The sequence below is a fragment of the Phoxinus phoxinus genome (assembly GCF_949152265.1).
Source record: "Phoxinus phoxinus genome assembly, chromosome: 12".
NCBI classification, from domain to species: Eukaryota; Metazoa; Chordata; class Actinopteri; order Cypriniformes; family Leuciscidae; genus Phoxinus; species Phoxinus phoxinus.
In genome coordinates this window covers 12,745,724-12,763,202 of record NC_136887.1, presented here as the reverse complement: position 1 = coordinate 12,763,202, position 17,479 = coordinate 12,745,724, and the positions used below count along the sequence as shown (strand labels likewise).

The following is a 17,479-nucleotide window of genomic DNA, read 5'->3' as shown; positions in this document are numbered from 1 at the left end:
CTGTCAGAATATGTTTTGCAAAATTGGAACTTTTAGGGTTTAGCTTGTCACAAAGGACAACTTTCTACCTTATTTACCCATACAGTTGTGAGTTGTACATATCTAGTTTAGTCATTAAACTCTAGATGGTGCAGGCTGATAGGTCATTTACATGCAATCTGCAAGCAATCACATCATTACCGCATGGCGTAAACTGATTGGTGATCCTGGAGCCAATGAGATTGCTTACTTAACATTTAAATGGTCTGATTCAGTGTTGTCCTGTAGGATAGTCTTTTAGATTTACTCTGAAACCCTCCACCTCCCCCAGCTCCACCTGCCAAGATCTACTATGGGATATGTTTACACCTGGTATTAAGATGCGCTTTAGTCGATCGGATGGAAGTGGACGAGGCTAAATACACAGGCTATAAAACATTTTGTGCTTGTTCACTTTTAACCATTTCCAGATAGAGTTGAAAACGCATTAGACCGGATTGCTTTCGTAGTGTAAACGCTCATGTGGTCGAATGTGTTCGAACAGCCACAAAAGACCTCCTGCTCTCCGCCTACTGACTTACTGCGTAAACATTATGGGAAGCGCTCTAGCCAGACGGGATTTAATCTTTATCGACTGAAGACCCAAGTTTGGTTTAAAGACCAAAAACGTACCGAGCACGATGTTCTCTCACCATTCCTGATTTCTAACACACACTCACAGCGTTCGGATGAGTCTTGCGGCTGTCAGAGCAGAAACGAAAGCTGCTGCTCTCCGTATGTTTTCCTGTCGTCTCCGGGCGCGTTCATATGTAAATTGAGTGAGCTAATTTCGTCCATTAGATCAAAAGATCTGAAAAGGCCCATACATTTACCCGCCCAAAGACCCTCCCTTCGAGGAAATCAGGACAAAAATAGTCGAAAGTGAACAAAAGAGACGGATTAAAACACCAGGTGTAAACGGGAATGTTTCTCCCTCGTCTACTTGTGATCCGATCGACCAAAACGCATCTTAATACCTTAGTGTAAACAGGGCTTTACATGCTCACAGCAGAATGTCTGTGTATCTATTAGCAGCAAGTCCATACTTGCTCTGCAGAAGCAGTGTAGTCCAGTCCGCCAAGACCAAGTACATTAACATTGGCACATGGGAAAATTTAGAGAGTCGTCATGATTGAAATATTATTGAAATGCACCTTTTGGGGGTAGATAAGATACAAAGTTGTCCTTTTAAGAGTACTGCCCCAGTGACAAGCTGCTGTACCCCTAAAGGTACAATTTGCACTTTTTTCTGACTGTGTTTCTCACATCTTTATGTAACCATTGCAACGCCTCCTGCTTCCTGCCACACTCGTGCTGTGCTCTCACAGACAGATGCGGTTACCAGGCAACCGCTCTTGTAGCTGTATCAGTGTGAAGCTGTAGTGGGGGGATGCTGCTCTCTGTGATGCTGATCTGCTCTCCCATTGGCTACAACTCCCTGACCAGTGGCCTGATTGGTCGAGTGCGTGTCGCTCAGCATCTTTGTGTCTCCCTCTCTGTGATATGCTTCGGAGGAGGAGTCTATGCAGCAGAATAGGCAGAATGTTTACCCCTCCCTCATTCTTTTGCACAAACATCAGTCTGCCTACGCACAAATCCAGCTGTCATGTGTTTACTTCTGATTTCAGGAAAACCCAACAGGAATGAATTGACCGGAAGGGTCCTCTGGGTGTAGATGCATCCCAACTGAGCCAAGAGATTCTTGTTGTGGTTTTTCTTCAGCGTATTTTTTGTGGAGTTCATATCCTTTAGAGTGTGGACTTGCTCCTCATTTGCCCCATGACGCTTTGCAGCAGACCTCGATGCTGATGGATGAAAAATGGATGGTGTGTTGCTCATTCCTCAAACGCACACACACCTTCACAGACACCTTTTGTACACACCAACTCAGCAATGGAACTGAATGAATATATCAGCATCTGAACGCGACTGCTAGCACCGCGATGTGACAGAAGGTAAGTGTTTTTCTAACGTCTTGTTTTTCATTTAAATGTTCATGCTTGCTTTGCTGTCTGAATGTTTACAAGCAAAAGTGAGCATGTGATCCTCTTTAAACACCCTAAACTACATCTCAGAGGCCTTTTAAAGCTTTTAAGACCAGATGGAGATGTTTATGTGTGGCAGATCTGGGATCCCCCTCCCTTCCCCTCCCCTCAGATAATCTGTTGTTTATATTGATGCAAAACAAGATTACATCAACTAATCTCAAATCTAGGCCCATTTCAGCACATCAAAACCATCGTGTAGATCTTGTGGTTTATCTCTGCTCCGCTCATGGGACCTGCAGTGAACATCAGCCTCTGGAAATCTCTCTCTGGCAGACATTAAAACACCGGTAGCTCGTTCTAACCCTTCCACTCACGCTTTTTTTACCGCTCATCACGAAACTCCTCCTCTTTGCAGGATTGGTAGAGCTGCAGCCCCGCCCTTGGTTCCGTCCCAGAATGCTGAGCCCGGTTCTCTGTTCAGACCTCGCTGCCTTGGAGCCAGAGTACACTGAGGGTACACACACACACACACACACACACACACACACACACACACACACACACACACACCATCATACCCCACAAACTCTCGTGGATCTACAATACCAGTCAAAAGTTTGGACACACTGATGCTTCTTGCAAAGGCTTTGCTGAAATACTTGAATTAGTTTTGTAGACATAGATAAATGTCTTTATATGAACCAGTCAACACTTAGAAAACATGTAACTACAAGTAGGAACAACTGCAATACTGTTTAAAAGCATCCCAGGATGCACATTGTGAAGTTTTTGAGAGAATGAGTATGCATCAGTGTTATTTTAGTATCCTTGAGATACTATTACTAATAGTTTAAAATCATTTTTATTTTCTGTTTTCATTTTAGTTCAAGTTTTAGTAATTTTGTTGCGTTTTTCCTTTTTTTAATGTCTTTATAATTTATAGTCTTTATAGTGTTTATCAATTTTATTTTAGTACATCAAGTTAAGCTAAATGAAAATTAGAAATGTTTCTTTGGCAACTAGTTGCATTACTAGGATTTTTTAATATATTATTGTATTTAAGTTAACATTTATTTCACGTAACACGTTTATTTTGCAGTGTGCAGAGCTGGATTCTCGACAAAGAAGCTCAAATATAAGATCCTTTTGGTTACTACATAATTTCCATATTTCCATTTGTGTTATTTCATAGTTTTGATGACTTCCCCATTATTTTAAAATGTGGAAATTAGTCCTAACAAAAAGTGTCCAAACTTTTGATGAGCACTTTAACTAGACAGAAACTCTTTTCGACCTTTGTATTGGTGTTTACATAGTGAATGTGCACACCTGGGCATTACAACTGTTTTTGGATCTGTATTCAAATATTACATTAGTTTACTTTGGCAAAGCAATGTTTGACTCAGGCACGTCTAATATTGACTGAGCAGATCTACAAATAGAGATACAATAAATAGAGGCCTGTGGATTTTACAAAAAAAAAAATGTATATATATATGTGATTCCTTTCTCAGATCAACCAATAGAGCATTTTGATTCACACACAACATATTTATTTTTCAATCATGTCTGTGTTTCAGCGGATGTCATCTCTACGGTGGAGTTCAACCAGACTGGAGAGTTCTTGGCCACGGGTGATAAGGGTGGGAGGGTTGTCATCTTTCAGAGAGAACCACAGGTGAGAGATATCTCTGACAAACACACTTTTTATGTTTCCATTTTTGACAAACTTACCATTGAAAAGGGTTGCATTTTCAAAGTCAATTGGTTTTTAGTTTACATCACAGTAACACCATGATTTCCTTGCAATTGGGAGTTGAAGGCAGGTGGTATTTATAATGTTGTAGGAGGAGACATTCTGGGACAACTGTGGCACATTTGGCTCAGTTCTGGCAGCGGCAAAGGTAATCAAGCCGGTTTTAGTGTGAGCTGTGGCTTGCTGTGTGCGGCCCATTTGACAGAACTGAGCCATATGTGCCACAGTTGGCCCAGATGAGGCCCGGCTATGTATGCCATTGCCAGCCACACTCAGGTTGAGTATGTGGGCCAGAAGAATGTGGGAGATGTGGGCCACAACTGGGCCGGATGTCATTTGCTATCTGGGGTATATTAGCAGATTTGAGAGTTAACGTAAGAATGATTTAAACCAAAATTCATTCCCCTCATCTTTTAAGAATGAGGCCCAAACATTTTAAATATGCATATCTTGTTTACTTTGCCCTAAAAACTAACAGACGAAACCACAAAGCTTTGATTTAGATTTCATGGGGACTTTTTTTTTAATGATGAAATTACACTTTTATATGGAAATTATCATTATTATAATAAATAATATTTTGAATATTATAATATTTAACTAGTTTAACCTTTTATGGTAACGTTTCCTCAGATATCTTTCAGCTAAATTAACAGCAAAACAATTCATTCATAATTCCATGCTAAAAACGGCTTGTTATCTTGTATCTTCTACCTCTCTCTTTTATAGGGCGAATATAATGTTTATAGTACATTTCAGAGTCATGAGCCTGAGTTTGATTACCTGAAAAGTTTGGAGATCGAAGAGAAAATCAATAAGATTCGCTGGCTGCCTCCACATAACCCCGCCCACTTTCTCCTCTCCACCAATGGTAACCGCTAAAACTCTTGATAACATTATATCACACAATGCCAAAACACAGTAAATAACATGCCTCTTGTGATTCTCGTCAGATAAGACCGTAAAGCTGTGGAAGGTGAGTGAGAGAGACAAGCGAGCAGAAGGCTATAATCTCAGAGACGAGGAAGGCAGACTGAAGGACCTCTCAACAGTCACCACTCTACAGGTGTGTGGTATTTCTCCTTTCTTCTCTTCTGTTCTTTCTCATTGCCTGATGTGAGTTTCTGCTGGTGTAGGTCCCTGTCCTGCGGCCGATGGATCTGCTGGTGGAGGCGACCCCACGCCGTGTTTTTGCTAACGCACATGCATATCACATCAACTCCATCAGTGTTAACAGCGACTGTGAGACGTACCTGTCAGCGGATGACCTGAGAATTAACCTGTGGCATCTCAGCATCACGGACCGCAGCTTCAGTATCCTCATCATGTTACTGTGAGAGAGAGCTGCACAGAGATATGGATACAACTAGATTTGAAAGGTGCTCAGGGTGCTTTGAGTGGCTTTTAGCATGTTGCTGAGCACCAAACAACATGGTGATCAATCTTTTTAGCAGGAGCCAGTTGCATCAGCTGTGCGCGAGTTGCGAATTAAAGGCGTCCTATTATGCCCTTTTACGAAATCTTGATTTTGTTTTTGGGGTGACTAGAATATGCTTTCATGTTAAAAAAAAACATTTTTCACATATTTTACATTCTTACAGCTTCTCTCTTCCCAGTCTGGCCTGAATGCGTTGTTTAGTTTCTGTTTTGATGAAACTACTGAAATGTGCTGTGATTGGTTAGCTGGCCCAGTGTGTTGTTATTGCCACCGCTTAGTGGAGAAGCGAGTGTTCTGGAAATGTCACGTCCCTTATAGCATAACCGCGAGTTTCATCTGCTCAGGTGTAAATATAAAGGATGGCGGCAATTTCAAACCTGATTCAGACCCTGACAATGTTAACAAACAAGCACAAAAACTTTGCAAGCACAGATTTCACAGGACGTTTCAGAGTGGTATGTTTTTTTTGTTTTTGTAATTTTCTTATACATTTTAGATACAATGTTATACACCATTTAATCATGATACTATGGTAAAACAAGCAGTAATCGATCACAAAAACAAGGTTAATTTTCCTAATGGGAGGTGAGCAGTCTTAACAGAAGCTACAGTAAACACTATATCAACACTAATGTTGGCTTGCAGGCGAGCGGAGGCAAAGCTTTGGCAACAACATAAAACTTATAATTGGAACTGTTAACAGAAAACGCAACTACAAATAATAAGACATACTTACAAGTTGTGATCCACAAACAGCAGATTGTCCAGACAAAGTGGGAACTGCTCCAAGCTTTTGTGTGTTTAACCTACATTGTGGTTCTGGAAGCTGTTCTCCGTAAAATGTGCAGCACACAGATAAACGTTTGGATTATAATATTCAGGAACAGTGTTTAAAATAAATTTAAACCACTCTAAGTTCGTCAGCCTTGGAAAGTTAGAACAAATGAGTTTTGGAAAAGGGGTTAAAATTATATTTAGTGTAAATGTATCTGTTCAGTCCAGATATTTGCTGATTACTTCACCTATAGTTTTGATTCACTTTAAATAAAAAAGACTCCCATCAAATCTGAATCAAAGGCTGTATCGCAGAATCGACCTTTGCATCTCTAAACAGCAGTGGCATTACGTTCCTGAATAAATCAATATTGTAATCACTTGAGTGAATGATTCAATAACTCATTTAGAGAGACACTTGACACTCTAGGCTAAACAGTTTTGTACCTCACATATCTAGTTCCTCTGCCAACCCTCCACCAACCCATTACAGAACAAATGGTGCAAGTGAATAAAGTACAGAGTTAGTTGTACTAACGTGTCGTAGCATCTTAGAACAAGAACCTGCAAACAGCTGGTGCAACCCTACAGAAATCCAGAGGAAAGCTTTTTGTTTTGGACTTTTTGTTAATAGTTAGGCTACTGTTAGAAATGTTTGTTATAAATTAGCGATGATATAAAACCTCAGTTTGTCAGGGTTCCTCAGTGAGTTTCTGTCAGATATTGTAGATTTAAAGCCGGAAAACATGGAGGACCTCAGTGAGGTGATCACAGTGGCAGAGTTTCACCCTCACCACTGCCACCTGCTGGCCTTCAGCAGCAGCACGGGAACCACACGCCTCTGTGACATGAGAGCTCGCGCGCTCTGCGACCAGCATGCCAAATGTAAGTCTCGCACATGCATCTAATGCAGAATCATACAGCCAAGTACAGGATTTTCTTGAATGTACTGATTTTGTTGGTCTTGAAACAACATTCCTGTCAACCATAACCTACAACTACCCCTGAAATCATCAATTCTTTCAGTCCTAAGCCTAAACATAAAATCTTAGTGGTTGGCAGTAATGTTGTTCCAAGACTTACAATAGGAACATATCCACTAATAGTAGCTTATTACATTTTTTTAATTTTTTATTTAATTAAATTGAACTTAAGATATCCTGAAGCACTTAAACTTTCAGATTTGAAACCACCGTCCATATTTAATGTAAGGTCAGGTGATACTTGTTTACGTTCAAATGGTTGTTAATGTCATAATGCTTTGTATTAAATGAAGTGTTTTTATATCTGTGTGCTCACTCCATTGCAGTGTATGAAGAGGCAGTGGATCCAGCCCGCCGCTCGTTCTTCTCAGAGATTGTTTCCTCTGTGTCAGATGTAAAGTTCAGTCACAGCGGCCGCTACCTGCTGACCAGAGATTACCTCACTGCTAAAGTCTGGGACCTCAACATGGAAAATAAACCTGTGGAAACATACCAGGTCTCTCACCTACTCACTCACTCAAACATATACACAAACTCACACAGTGTTTTAGCTAGAAGGGATCCAAGCCTCTCAGTGCATATGAAGTGGCCTCACCAACACAAAAATAGCATAGAAATATTGTTTTGGACATATACAATGATAGTACCATACTAGTGGTTTTCAATTGTGAAACTTCTTCATGTAAAAGGAATAGTAAGTGTGATATTATAAAGAGAAAATGTTGTTTGCTACATTAAACTGACTTTTATAGTTATTGCACTAAAGCCAAAAGAAATTAAAATATCTGAAAAAATTAAATTGACAGTTTATTTGTTGTCTACCCTATATTAAGAGTATATTATTATTAAGAAAATATATGATTAGGAGTAATTATTAAAATGAATCAACTGTTTTTAGATGAAACTAAAACTAATAAACATTAGTAGTAAACACCCCTACCCCAAATACATTGAAACTGCACATTTTAGAGTGGCCTTTAATTGTGGACAGCCTAAGGCACACCTGTGCAATAATCGGCATCTTGATATGCCACAACTGTGAGGTGGAGGGATTATCTCGGCAAAGGAGAAGTGCTCACAAACACATTTAGACAGATTTGTGAACAATTTTTGAGAGAAATAGGCCTTTTGTGTACATAGAAAAAGTCTTAGATCCTTGAGTTCAGCTCATGAAAAATGGGGGCAAAAACAAAAGTGTTGCGTTTATAATTTTGCTCAGTGTAGATACACGGACACGCTGCTGTGAGCAAGTCTCTGTACTTGCTCTGCAGATGCAGCGTAGCAGATCTATTCCGACGAGACCAAATACATTAACAATGTCATATCCATTACCATGCTAAAGAGTTGTCATGATAGAAATAGATCTAAATAAATCTTCAGGAAAGGGAGAGGGCAGCTCCATTAAGCATATTGATGTAGTTGGACAAAAAGCACCTCAATGGTGAGACCTTTAAAAATACATTTAATTCTCTATTGAAGAAAAGCAAAAACCAAAATGGTTTTGTTTAATTACAGATTGTGTTTTTAACCTACAGTATAAAGCAACATTCCAGTTATATATCACTTCACTACATTTATCATGAGCGCTTAACTTTTTTTTGGACAGAATTCTCTCTCATTTTTGCTTGTCTTTTTAGGTCCACGACTACTTGCGAACCAAACTGTTCTCTTTGTATGAAAGCGATTGTATTTTTGACAAGTTTGAATGTGCTTGGAATGGAACGGACAGGTGAGGCCCTAACCATAACCTTTACAACACCACCTTTGACCTCTGAAATATGACCCGAGCGGATCCACCAGCTGTGCATCTGTTCCCTCTCAATCCCTCTCTCCCTCCGCAGCGTGATAATGACGGGGGCTTACAACAACTACTTCCGAATGTTTGACCGGGCGAGCCGGCGCGACGTGACTCTGGAGGCCAGTCGGGAGATGTGTAAGCGGCGTGCCGTCCTGCAGCCGAGGCGCGTGTGTGTGGGGAAGAAACGGAAAGAGACGGACGTCAGCGTGGACAGTCTGGACTTCAGGAAGAAAATCCTTCATACCGCCTGGCATCCCAAAGAAAACATCATCGCCATCGCTGCCAGCAACAACCTCTACATTTTTCAGGACAGACTGACGGCCAACGGACATCACAACACACCGGAAATACAAAGTGCGCCTCCCAAATGACAGACGCACCCAAATCTGACTCTGTAATGTTACACAGTCCTGTGGCACAAAACACGTGCAAGATCCAGTCCATTCGATTGCCCTTTATTATCACATTTCCCATGTGCATTCAGTGTCCCCAGTATCAGAACAATCTCAAAAACTATTACGAATATATATAACCCCAACAATTGAATAATAGAAACTATAACTGTGGTTTTGAATGAAAATGTATCGCTCAGATTCAGTGCTATAGCATGGCATGCAGTATGAACACTCGGGTTAGATAATGTTCAGCTACCCTGAAACATACAGATCGCACATGCATGTTTACAAAGCTGTTTGCTCATCATGAACAGGGCTTATTTAACAATGATGATTGTAAGCGAATCAGAGCCTTTACAATGCTTTACAACGCTCTGCACTGCTTGTATAGAATTACTGTTCTTTCTTCTCAGGCTTGAGGTTTCTTCAGTTTTCTTTGGTTTGACTAAACTGCTCAGGGACTCTCTAAGGCCTCTTCCTATGTTCAATGGCAAAAACTCACCAAAACGAAATCCAGAACAAGCAGACGACAGGATGCAGGAATTATGGAGGTCTGCTGAGAGACATTGCTGGAAGGAAAACAGCATGTGCAGGGATCAGTTTCAATGCTGAGTCATCACCACCCCCACCTCAATGTGTGAAGAGCATTCCCAATTCAACGCTTTCGAACACATACTTACAGGCGTTTGCTAGCTAGTGCACTGGTTGGATGATTTGATTTCATGTGTTGAAGAAACAGCTCAGCCAAAAATGAAAAAAGAAATGCTCACCCTCAAGTCATTCCAAATCTGTTTGATTTTCTTCCTGAAGAGAAATTCAGCGGGATGATCACGCTGCTCTTTTCCACACAATATGAAAAAAACAACCCGATCTCACGGCAATTCGTATGAATTTTACAACCTCATACAACCTCACTCGTTTTGATAAATCGTATGTATTTTACGAGTTGCCCAATTCGTATGAATTTGAACTAATTAACTACCCCTGACCCCGCCCCTAAACCTACACATCACTGGGGTTTAGACAAAACGTACGAATTCGTACGAGTGAGGTCATACAAATTTGTACGAAGTAGACACCTTTTAGTCACTCGTACGAATTCGTACGAATTGATCGTGAGATGGCATTGGAAAAAACACAGTAGTTCTTCGGTATCTTGCAAGGTCAGCGATTCTGCGTTTTTAATATTTGGCGCAGTTAAGAGACATGCAAGGACCAATGTAGTTTGCCGTAGTTGACGTCAAACAGCAAGCTTGAATATGCGTACATGGTGCAGTGGAAGGGACCATTTTCAGCGAACTTAAAGGTTGTATCAGCGATTTCAGGCGTAAAAATAAATGATCACATTCATCTAATCTTTCCTAACGATCCGCTAGCTGCCCGCCCCATAAGCAGGCCGCCAAAAAAACGCTTCTCTGTAGGCAGTCTAGGCTCTGAGATCGAGATACGATTGCTGAGATCTGCACACAAAAACAATTGCCTTTACCAACCACTCAAAACCAAAATAAATAGTGTTCAACCAATCACCGACAGGGGCTGGGTGTTGTGAGGGCTGAGTGCACGAGCACAAAACGTCACAACACTCAGCCCCTGTCGGTGATTGGTTGAACACTATTTATTTTGGTTTTGAGTGGTTGGTAAAGGCAATTGTTTTTGTGTGCAGATCTCAGAGCCTAGGCTGCCTACAGAGATGCGTTTTTTTGGCGGCCTGCTTATGGGGCGGGCAGCTAGCGGATCGTTAGGAAAGATTAGATGAATGTGATCATTTATTTTTACGCCTGAAATCGCTGATACAACCTTTAAGCCCTATTCGGACGGGATTAGTTTAACATGGAGAGGTGGGGTAAAGTAATTATCACCAGAGCTTCTCAGTGATTTTAGTCCCGTCCGCATATGCTTCTCAGTGATCATTACGGATAATGTCAGGAAAAGATTAGGCCGACTTTTACCTTCTGGAAAAAGGGCTGGAAAAATGACCTCAGGTAATACTAATCCCGTGAGAATAGACCCGCTATAAATATGTACGTAAATATTCCGTCATTTCCTGTTTTAAAGTAGTTTTCCGCGTTTTTTCCAAGTATGGAGACGCTTGAAAATCCATTCAGTTGCGATCTAGGCGCTGGGACAAGTCTGTGGCAAAACTCAAGGGTTTTCCACACACTATTCAGATAAAACGAAGGTTTAAAGCACTTGTTAGAGGCACCTTCTTTTAGTGTTAGGTAAGTGCCTATTACCATTATAATCCAATCTGTATTTAAAGGTGCTCTAAGCGATGTCACGTGTTTTTTAGGCCAAAACATTTTTTGTCACATACAGCAAACCTCTCCTCACTATCCGCTAGTTGCCTGTCTCCTGAACACACTGTAAAAAAACACGGTCTCTGTAGACACCCCAGGCTCCACAAACGGCAACATAAACAAACTGGCCCAGCCTGGACCACGAAACATAACATATGATATCAGGAAGCAACGTAATACACACATGATGACAGGAAGGTGACGGCGGTGTGTAAATCGAGTTACCCCTCCCACTTCTGCTATATCTTATCCTGTGTGAATTGGCCATTAATATAACAGACGTCATGTGGTCAAATCATATTACTCCATCTACCCTTGTAAAACCATAATCCCGTCCGAATAGGGCTATAAACAACTTAAAGGGGTAAATAACCACTGACAAAAAGTCTGTTCTTATTGAATAGGCTTGACCTGAGTCAAATACTGCTTTGCTTGAGGAAGAAATACTTCTTAGCAAATTTGGCAACTTGTATTGTTCCCAAGTGCAAGAATTCAAAGAGTAAACTTTTATCGGGAGTGATATTTTCTGTTTCCAATGAAGGATCCAAAGCGTTGTAGTCGATTTGACTTGTCTTTGGGTTGGGATACAAAAATGCAGAAGTACAATCTGTAGTTTTCACGAAAGCCCTGAAGCTGTCAGTCAGACTTTTGCTGACAAATAAACGTGAATTTCTCTGTCCTCTTGTCAGCAGATTAAAGAGTGTGGAGTGGAGTCAGCGAGCATGTACTGCAGACAGCGTCAGTGATTGTAATGGATTTTATTTGCTTTTTGACACAATGCTAGCATTCGGTCGGGGGAAGCCAGTGGGCGGGGCCTATGGGGCAATGATGTATAACTATTCGTTGATGTCTTGCACTCATAGACAGTCATAAATACATTTGCCCATGTGACGTCACTAGTCTTCCTAATATCAAAAGGCACCGGTTTTGGAGCTTGACTAAATAAATGCTTTGTTTATAATGAGGACGTTTTAAGCTCTGAAACTTGCCAGATGTTTTAATGGTACACTGACCTCTTATGTGTCAAAAGATCAAGGCTAATTTAATTTCTCATGTCATGAGATGATCCCTTTAAATTTTGGTCTGTTCCTTGCACTACACTAAAACAAAAGGTAACATAAAATGTTTTTTTTATTATTATTATTGTTCAAAGAAGCCTTTCTGGAGCTTGGTATCCGCAGGTGAACATTCTTCAAAACTGGTTTAGAAAGACACGAGTGAGTAAAGAATAACAGAAAATATGGGTGAAGGAGTCCTTTAATACCAATTCTTCAGAGCGAGCTAATTCACAGCTTTGAGGTAAGAGCCCAATTCCCCTGTATACAAACTATTTGCAGCATGATGCCTGGTTGGTACCTTTTGATCTGCATTATTATTTTTAATGTGATGACCAATGTCCACAAGAGGGCGTTCACACTGCTTGTGTTGTTTATATTCGGAAATGGGTTCAAATACAAAGGAAACCTGAACTGAACCTCCACTCTTTCTGTTGTCCTGGCACATCTTTATTCACGGAAGTGCGATAAACTGACGGAAATGTTGTCGTGTCGCTTAACTCTGACTTTTATTTCATTTAAAATAATTCATACAAATGCATACAGTCACAAACATTTCTTTTTGGACTCTGTTTAACAAAAAATATTAATATCTCATAGTATATATAGTATGTATATTGCTAGCCTACCACTTTACCAGGAAGGAAACTATGTAGGCGATGGAGAGCTGCAACTATCCCGGCATCCTCAAAAAACAAACAAAAAAAACACACACGGTACAATCAAGTCACACACAAACAGGCAAGCATTACGCCAGCTTTGCACAAGACAAATTTGTTTTTGTTTTGTTTTGTTTTTTTACTTTCTGTTCAAAATCTGAACATTTTTCTGTTTTCTTTTTTTAACCTTTTAACACATAAGGTAATACATGCTCCAAAAATAAAAACATACTGAGTGTAGTTCTTTAATGTACTGTACTTAATTTTGACTACAAAAGGACAAATGGGTACAAAAACAATGCACTATGTGGTTTAATTTAAAAGGAAGGAAGGAAGGGAGGAAGGAAGGAAGGGGGGGAAATAAATTTTCCTGAGAGGGTGTGCAAATCCCGCCTCTTTCGGGGCTTTAAAAATCAAACGAGTGAAACTAATATGCTTTTTATCGCATCTATTATCAGGTGGTGAGATGCCTCCCGTAAAGCGGTTTCAGTTTTTTTTTGTTTTTTTTCGTCTACAAACCATTAATCATGTCCTAAAAACTGTACACAAACAGGTTACATTCATGTAATAGCTACTGTTGTTTTAACAATGAAACCCATTAGACAGACAACAACAACAAAAAAGAACAGATAAAAGATCGCCCACTGCACTTGGACAGACTACAATCTAAAACAGCAGGATTTTGCATCAGGGAGAAGTTAACTTTGTTTGAAATCCACACGGTTTTCTCTTTTTTTGTTGTTGTTTTTTTCCCCCCACTAGTACTTCAAAGAGCGCAGTCCACCAGCTTCAGTCAAAGAGTTGGCTACTTCGGAGTCGTGGTTGTTTTTAGTGGCTGGTTCTGAGCCCGGGAGCCTGTTTCCGCTGCTCTTCTTTGGGGTAAAGAAGGACCAGGACAGTTCTATAGTGGTACGAGAGCCTTTGAAGAGGGGGGGCTACAACTGTTCGTTGGGGTGCTGCTCTCTATCGGGTTCGGGTTTGCCGGTTTGGCCGGGTGAGGGGGCGTGTGGAGGGTGGGCTATGTTGGGCAGGCTGTGGGTTATGGGCACGGCACTTGGCATGATGCCCTCCACTGGCGGTGGTAGACCCCCTGAAGCGAGGCTCACTATGCCCGGGGGGTACCTGCGGAAGGGGAATAATGTTAAAACCTATTAAACTCCTGCAATAGAGCAACTGTCCCTGCAGGGAAGCCCTCCATGTCTCTATGAAACTACTATGTGTGCATAATGGTTGATTAAAAAAATATTCTTCCAGCTCTACAATCTGATCGAATGGGCCGAGTTTAAAAATACATACATCAGATGCCACACTCCCATTAAAATGTTTAGTCAGTGAGATCTCTTAAAAAAAAAGAAAAATAAATTAATAGTTAGCAGGGATGCATTAACCTGATCAAAAGTCACAGTAAAAGACAGTAATAATGTTACAAAAGATTTCTGTTAAAAAAAATGGAATTCATCAAAGAATCGTGGAAATATTCAGCTTTACCGTCACAGTAATAAATGACATTTGAAAATATAGAAAACTGTTATTTTAAATTGTAATAATATTTCACAATGTTAATGTTTTTCCTGAGTTTACAAAAATATACAGACTTTTGCATGCACACGAGAAACTTTTCACATGAGCATGGTCATAATTTCCGGTTTATGTATACTATAACCTATTTCCTTTGTGGGTCACTGCCATCTTACTCTGAAGTAAACCAGAGCATGGATGTGCATGAACTAATAGAGATCGGTTTGCTCAATATGTGGCTTTCGTTAGGGCAGTATCTATAATATCAAGGCCTTATGTCTGGTGTCTGCTTTGGCGGCCGAGAAACTGGGCACAATATCAGTGTGCATCGTCTTCCTACATGCTAAGTTTAAAGTTTAAAAAAGATTGGTACAGTAAAAAAATGGCTAAAAATTTTGATTATTTTATTAGGGCAATATATTTATATTGTCCCATAAAAACTTCAATTAAAAAATGATTGAGCAATAGTTTCTCATGCACATGCGAAAATCTGTATATATATATTTTTTTGTTGCAAAGGTCCCTTTAGGGGCTCTGTACATTGCTATATTACAATAAGATTGGATTATGATTTTGAATAATGTATTTTTTTATTGGAAATTTGTCATACAATCTTGCTGTTCTATAAAAGCTTTAAACAGCTCGAGGCCGTGTGTTATAGTGATTTTATAATGGCACAGAGAAAATAAAACTGCGTTTTTCAAGGATTGATTTCTTAAAAGCCATGTAAAAGTAATGAAAATTTCACTAGTGAATATATATTCTAGTTATACTTTAGTAATCAGGGCTTGACATTAACTTTTTTGCTCACCAGTCACTGTGGCTAGTGGTTTTACAAAGTTACTATCTATTCAGCATTTTTGACATACATCAATACCATGGGGAAAAACTGCCATATACATATTTTTAGTATTATCTCATAACTTGGCAGCAGGTTTATTAGGGTGCTGTCACTTTAAGACCTGATCCATTATACAGTTACACATGCGTTTTCTTTCTCAACTGTTTGCGTTTACTTAAAACATATTGACTGTGTTTACTTGAATACTTCCCAAGACCGGCGTTTTGACATTATTTTGTGTGTACTTGACTGTTTAAGCGCAATAAGCAGCGGAAAAGAACTCAATTTAGGCTTTATGTGCGCATTTTGGGTGACACAATATGCGGGAATGAGTACAAGGCACCAACAATATTGATCCGGAGCAAATTAAATGAGTGAATGATGGGAGGCGGGTTTGTGTGTAACTCACTGTTGGAGAGATGAGAGAGAGAGAAAGCTCAGCTGATAGGGTGTATCTATTCTGCGGAAAATGAGTATTGGAAGTGTTATTCATATTCATATTTCAGCATCGATATGTATCGAAAAATAGATACTACATTGCACTTATTTTATTATTTCAGATGCCCTTTTGAAAGGCTACAAGTAAACATTTTTTACATATTATATATACAATTCAACCTGTCAAAGTGACTAGTAGGAGTGACTGCGTTACACGCCACCGCTGAAATCCAACCACATTTGGCGGGTTGGCGGGTGTTAATGTCAAGCCCTGCTAGTAATGTTTGATTCATTCGTTTGAATTAGTTATTTTCAATGAATAAGTCATACAGATTCACATATTGGTCTGAATGATTCATTGGCAAATCAGTCTTAATCAAAATGATTTCAACAATCCTTATCAAGTGCTCACAAGTCACAGAAATTCATCGCTAAAAAACTGTGGGAACCCTTTACGTACCCTGTCCGTCAGTTTCAAAATGTAATAACTTTGCCCGTAGATATTAAACAATTCCTGTTTTTTAATTTCTTACGTTTTTTCCCCCCTGTAAAATATGTGCATTTTATATAAGCAATTCTGTGTCTTATCTCATTTGCTGCCATTAAATAGCTTTATGTATATATCATAATTAATACTGGCTCTCTCTAGATGATAATGGAAAACGAACAAACTTCAGTCAACCACTAATTATTTTCCCCCACACACTTGGCTTAGGCGTTTCAGAGACAGTTACAAGTTATGACATCTTGATGAAAGATTGTGAAGACTTTTTTTAATAACATGTGCACTTAGACCAGGAACATGTTTTAATAAGTCCAAAATGGTCTATTTTGACATCATGTTGCTTTTAACCACAGTAAAAGCAATCTTGCAATGCCAGTTGTGGGATTATTGTTATACAGCACCATCTATATGCTACATTCAGTTAAGAGGAATGCGTTTCTCAATGGTTTGTTGTACCTATAGGTGCCATTGAGTTCTGGATGAACAACAGCCGGGTCCATGCCGGCCCAGTGCGTGGTCTGTGTGAGGAACTCTTTGTTCACGCAGTTCTTCAGGCTGTCAGGAATGCGACCTGGAGGAGGAAAACAGCTTCATTACAGGGAAACCTCGAGACATAGATCACAGTACAGCAAGCCTGCAGAGCTGCCATTAAAGAGCACTGGACTGATGAACTGATGAAAGAGATCAGACACCCAGGGCTCTCGTATCATTTGACAGATGTCTGAGGTATTAAAAAGTGGTATTGGTAGCGTACCGGTAATAGCTCGCCGGATCTCCCGCGCCGCCTCCTCCCGCATCTCAATGGAGGCCTGCTCGCTGTACCAGGCCGCGTGAGGGGTGCAGATCAGGTTGGGGGCGTCTTTAAGAGGACCTTGGCTGAAACTGTCACACACACACACACATGCAGCTGTATAAGAGTCTGAGTGAAAATGACTTCAGTATAATAAGGACTTTTCACAATGAGACCAAGGAATTTTCCAGCTCTTTGTGATTACTAAATAAGGAAAAAAATCATT

General features: G+C 40.1%; 2 protein-coding genes across 14 annotated transcripts in view; one reads left to right on the top strand and one right to left on the bottom strand.

The window, feature by feature from the left end:
• The first annotated feature begins 265 nt into the window (after nt 1–265).
• ppp2r2cb (protein phosphatase 2, regulatory subunit B, gamma b) lies at nt 266–9,934 on the top strand. 2 transcript variants are annotated; one of them, XM_079630397.1, is made up of 11 exons: nt 266–351; nt 1,647–1,973; nt 2,422–2,520; nt 3,587–3,684; nt 4,492–4,633; nt 4,716–4,828; nt 4,899–5,076; nt 6,695–6,859; nt 7,284–7,453; nt 8,595–8,686; nt 8,799–9,934. In XM_079630397.1, exons 3-11 carry the CDS (start codon nt 2,463–2,465, stop codon nt 9,124–9,126), a joined length of 1,344 nt encoding a protein of 447 aa, XP_079486523.1. In that variant the 5' UTR covers nt 266–351; nt 1,647–1,973; nt 2,422–2,462; the 3' UTR covers nt 9,127–9,934. The 2 variants fall into 2 exon arrangements, with proteins under 2 accessions (XP_079486523.1, XP_079486522.1); XM_079630396.1 differs by lacking the exon at nt 266–351 and having other exon boundaries at nt 1,578–1,973; nt 8,799–9,929.
• Nucleotides 9,935–12,992: 3,058 nt separating this feature from the next.
• The window catches only part of ctbp1 (C-terminal binding protein 1), a 43,598-nt gene continuing 39,111 nt past the window's right edge, over nt 12,993–17,479 (bottom strand). For 6 of the 12 annotated variants that reach the window (XM_079631403.1, XM_079631394.1, XM_079631402.1 and 3 more), the window contains 3 exons: nt 17,218–17,345; nt 16,920–17,034; nt 12,993–14,283 (listed from right to left, as the gene is read on the bottom strand). In XM_079631403.1, coding sequence (XP_079487529.1) covers nt 14,097–14,283; nt 16,920–17,034; nt 17,218–17,345 — 430 coding nt within the window. In that variant the 3' untranslated portion in view covers nt 12,993–14,096. Of the gene's footprint in view, nt 14,284–15,929; nt 15,981–16,919; nt 17,035–17,217; nt 17,346–17,479 lie in introns of all 12 variants that reach the window. The other 6 variants (XM_079631397.1, XM_079631396.1, XM_079631400.1 and 3 more) reach the window with 2 other exon arrangements.

Excerpts from the sequence above, each read along its gene's own strand:
- ppp2r2cb (XM_079630397.1), top strand. The coding sequence starts at position 2,463 with ATGCTGAGCCCGGTTCTCTGTTCAGACCTCGCTGCCTTGGAGCCAGAG. Across the intron at positions 5,077-6,694 it reads CATCACGGACCGCAGCTTCA|ATATTGTAGATTTAAAGCCG; the intron begins GTATCCTCATCA and ends AGTTTCTGTCAG. Across the intron at positions 8,687-8,798 it reads GCTTGGAATGGAACGGACAG|CGTGATAATGACGGGGGCTT; the intron begins GTGAGGCCCTAA and ends CTCCCTCCGCAG.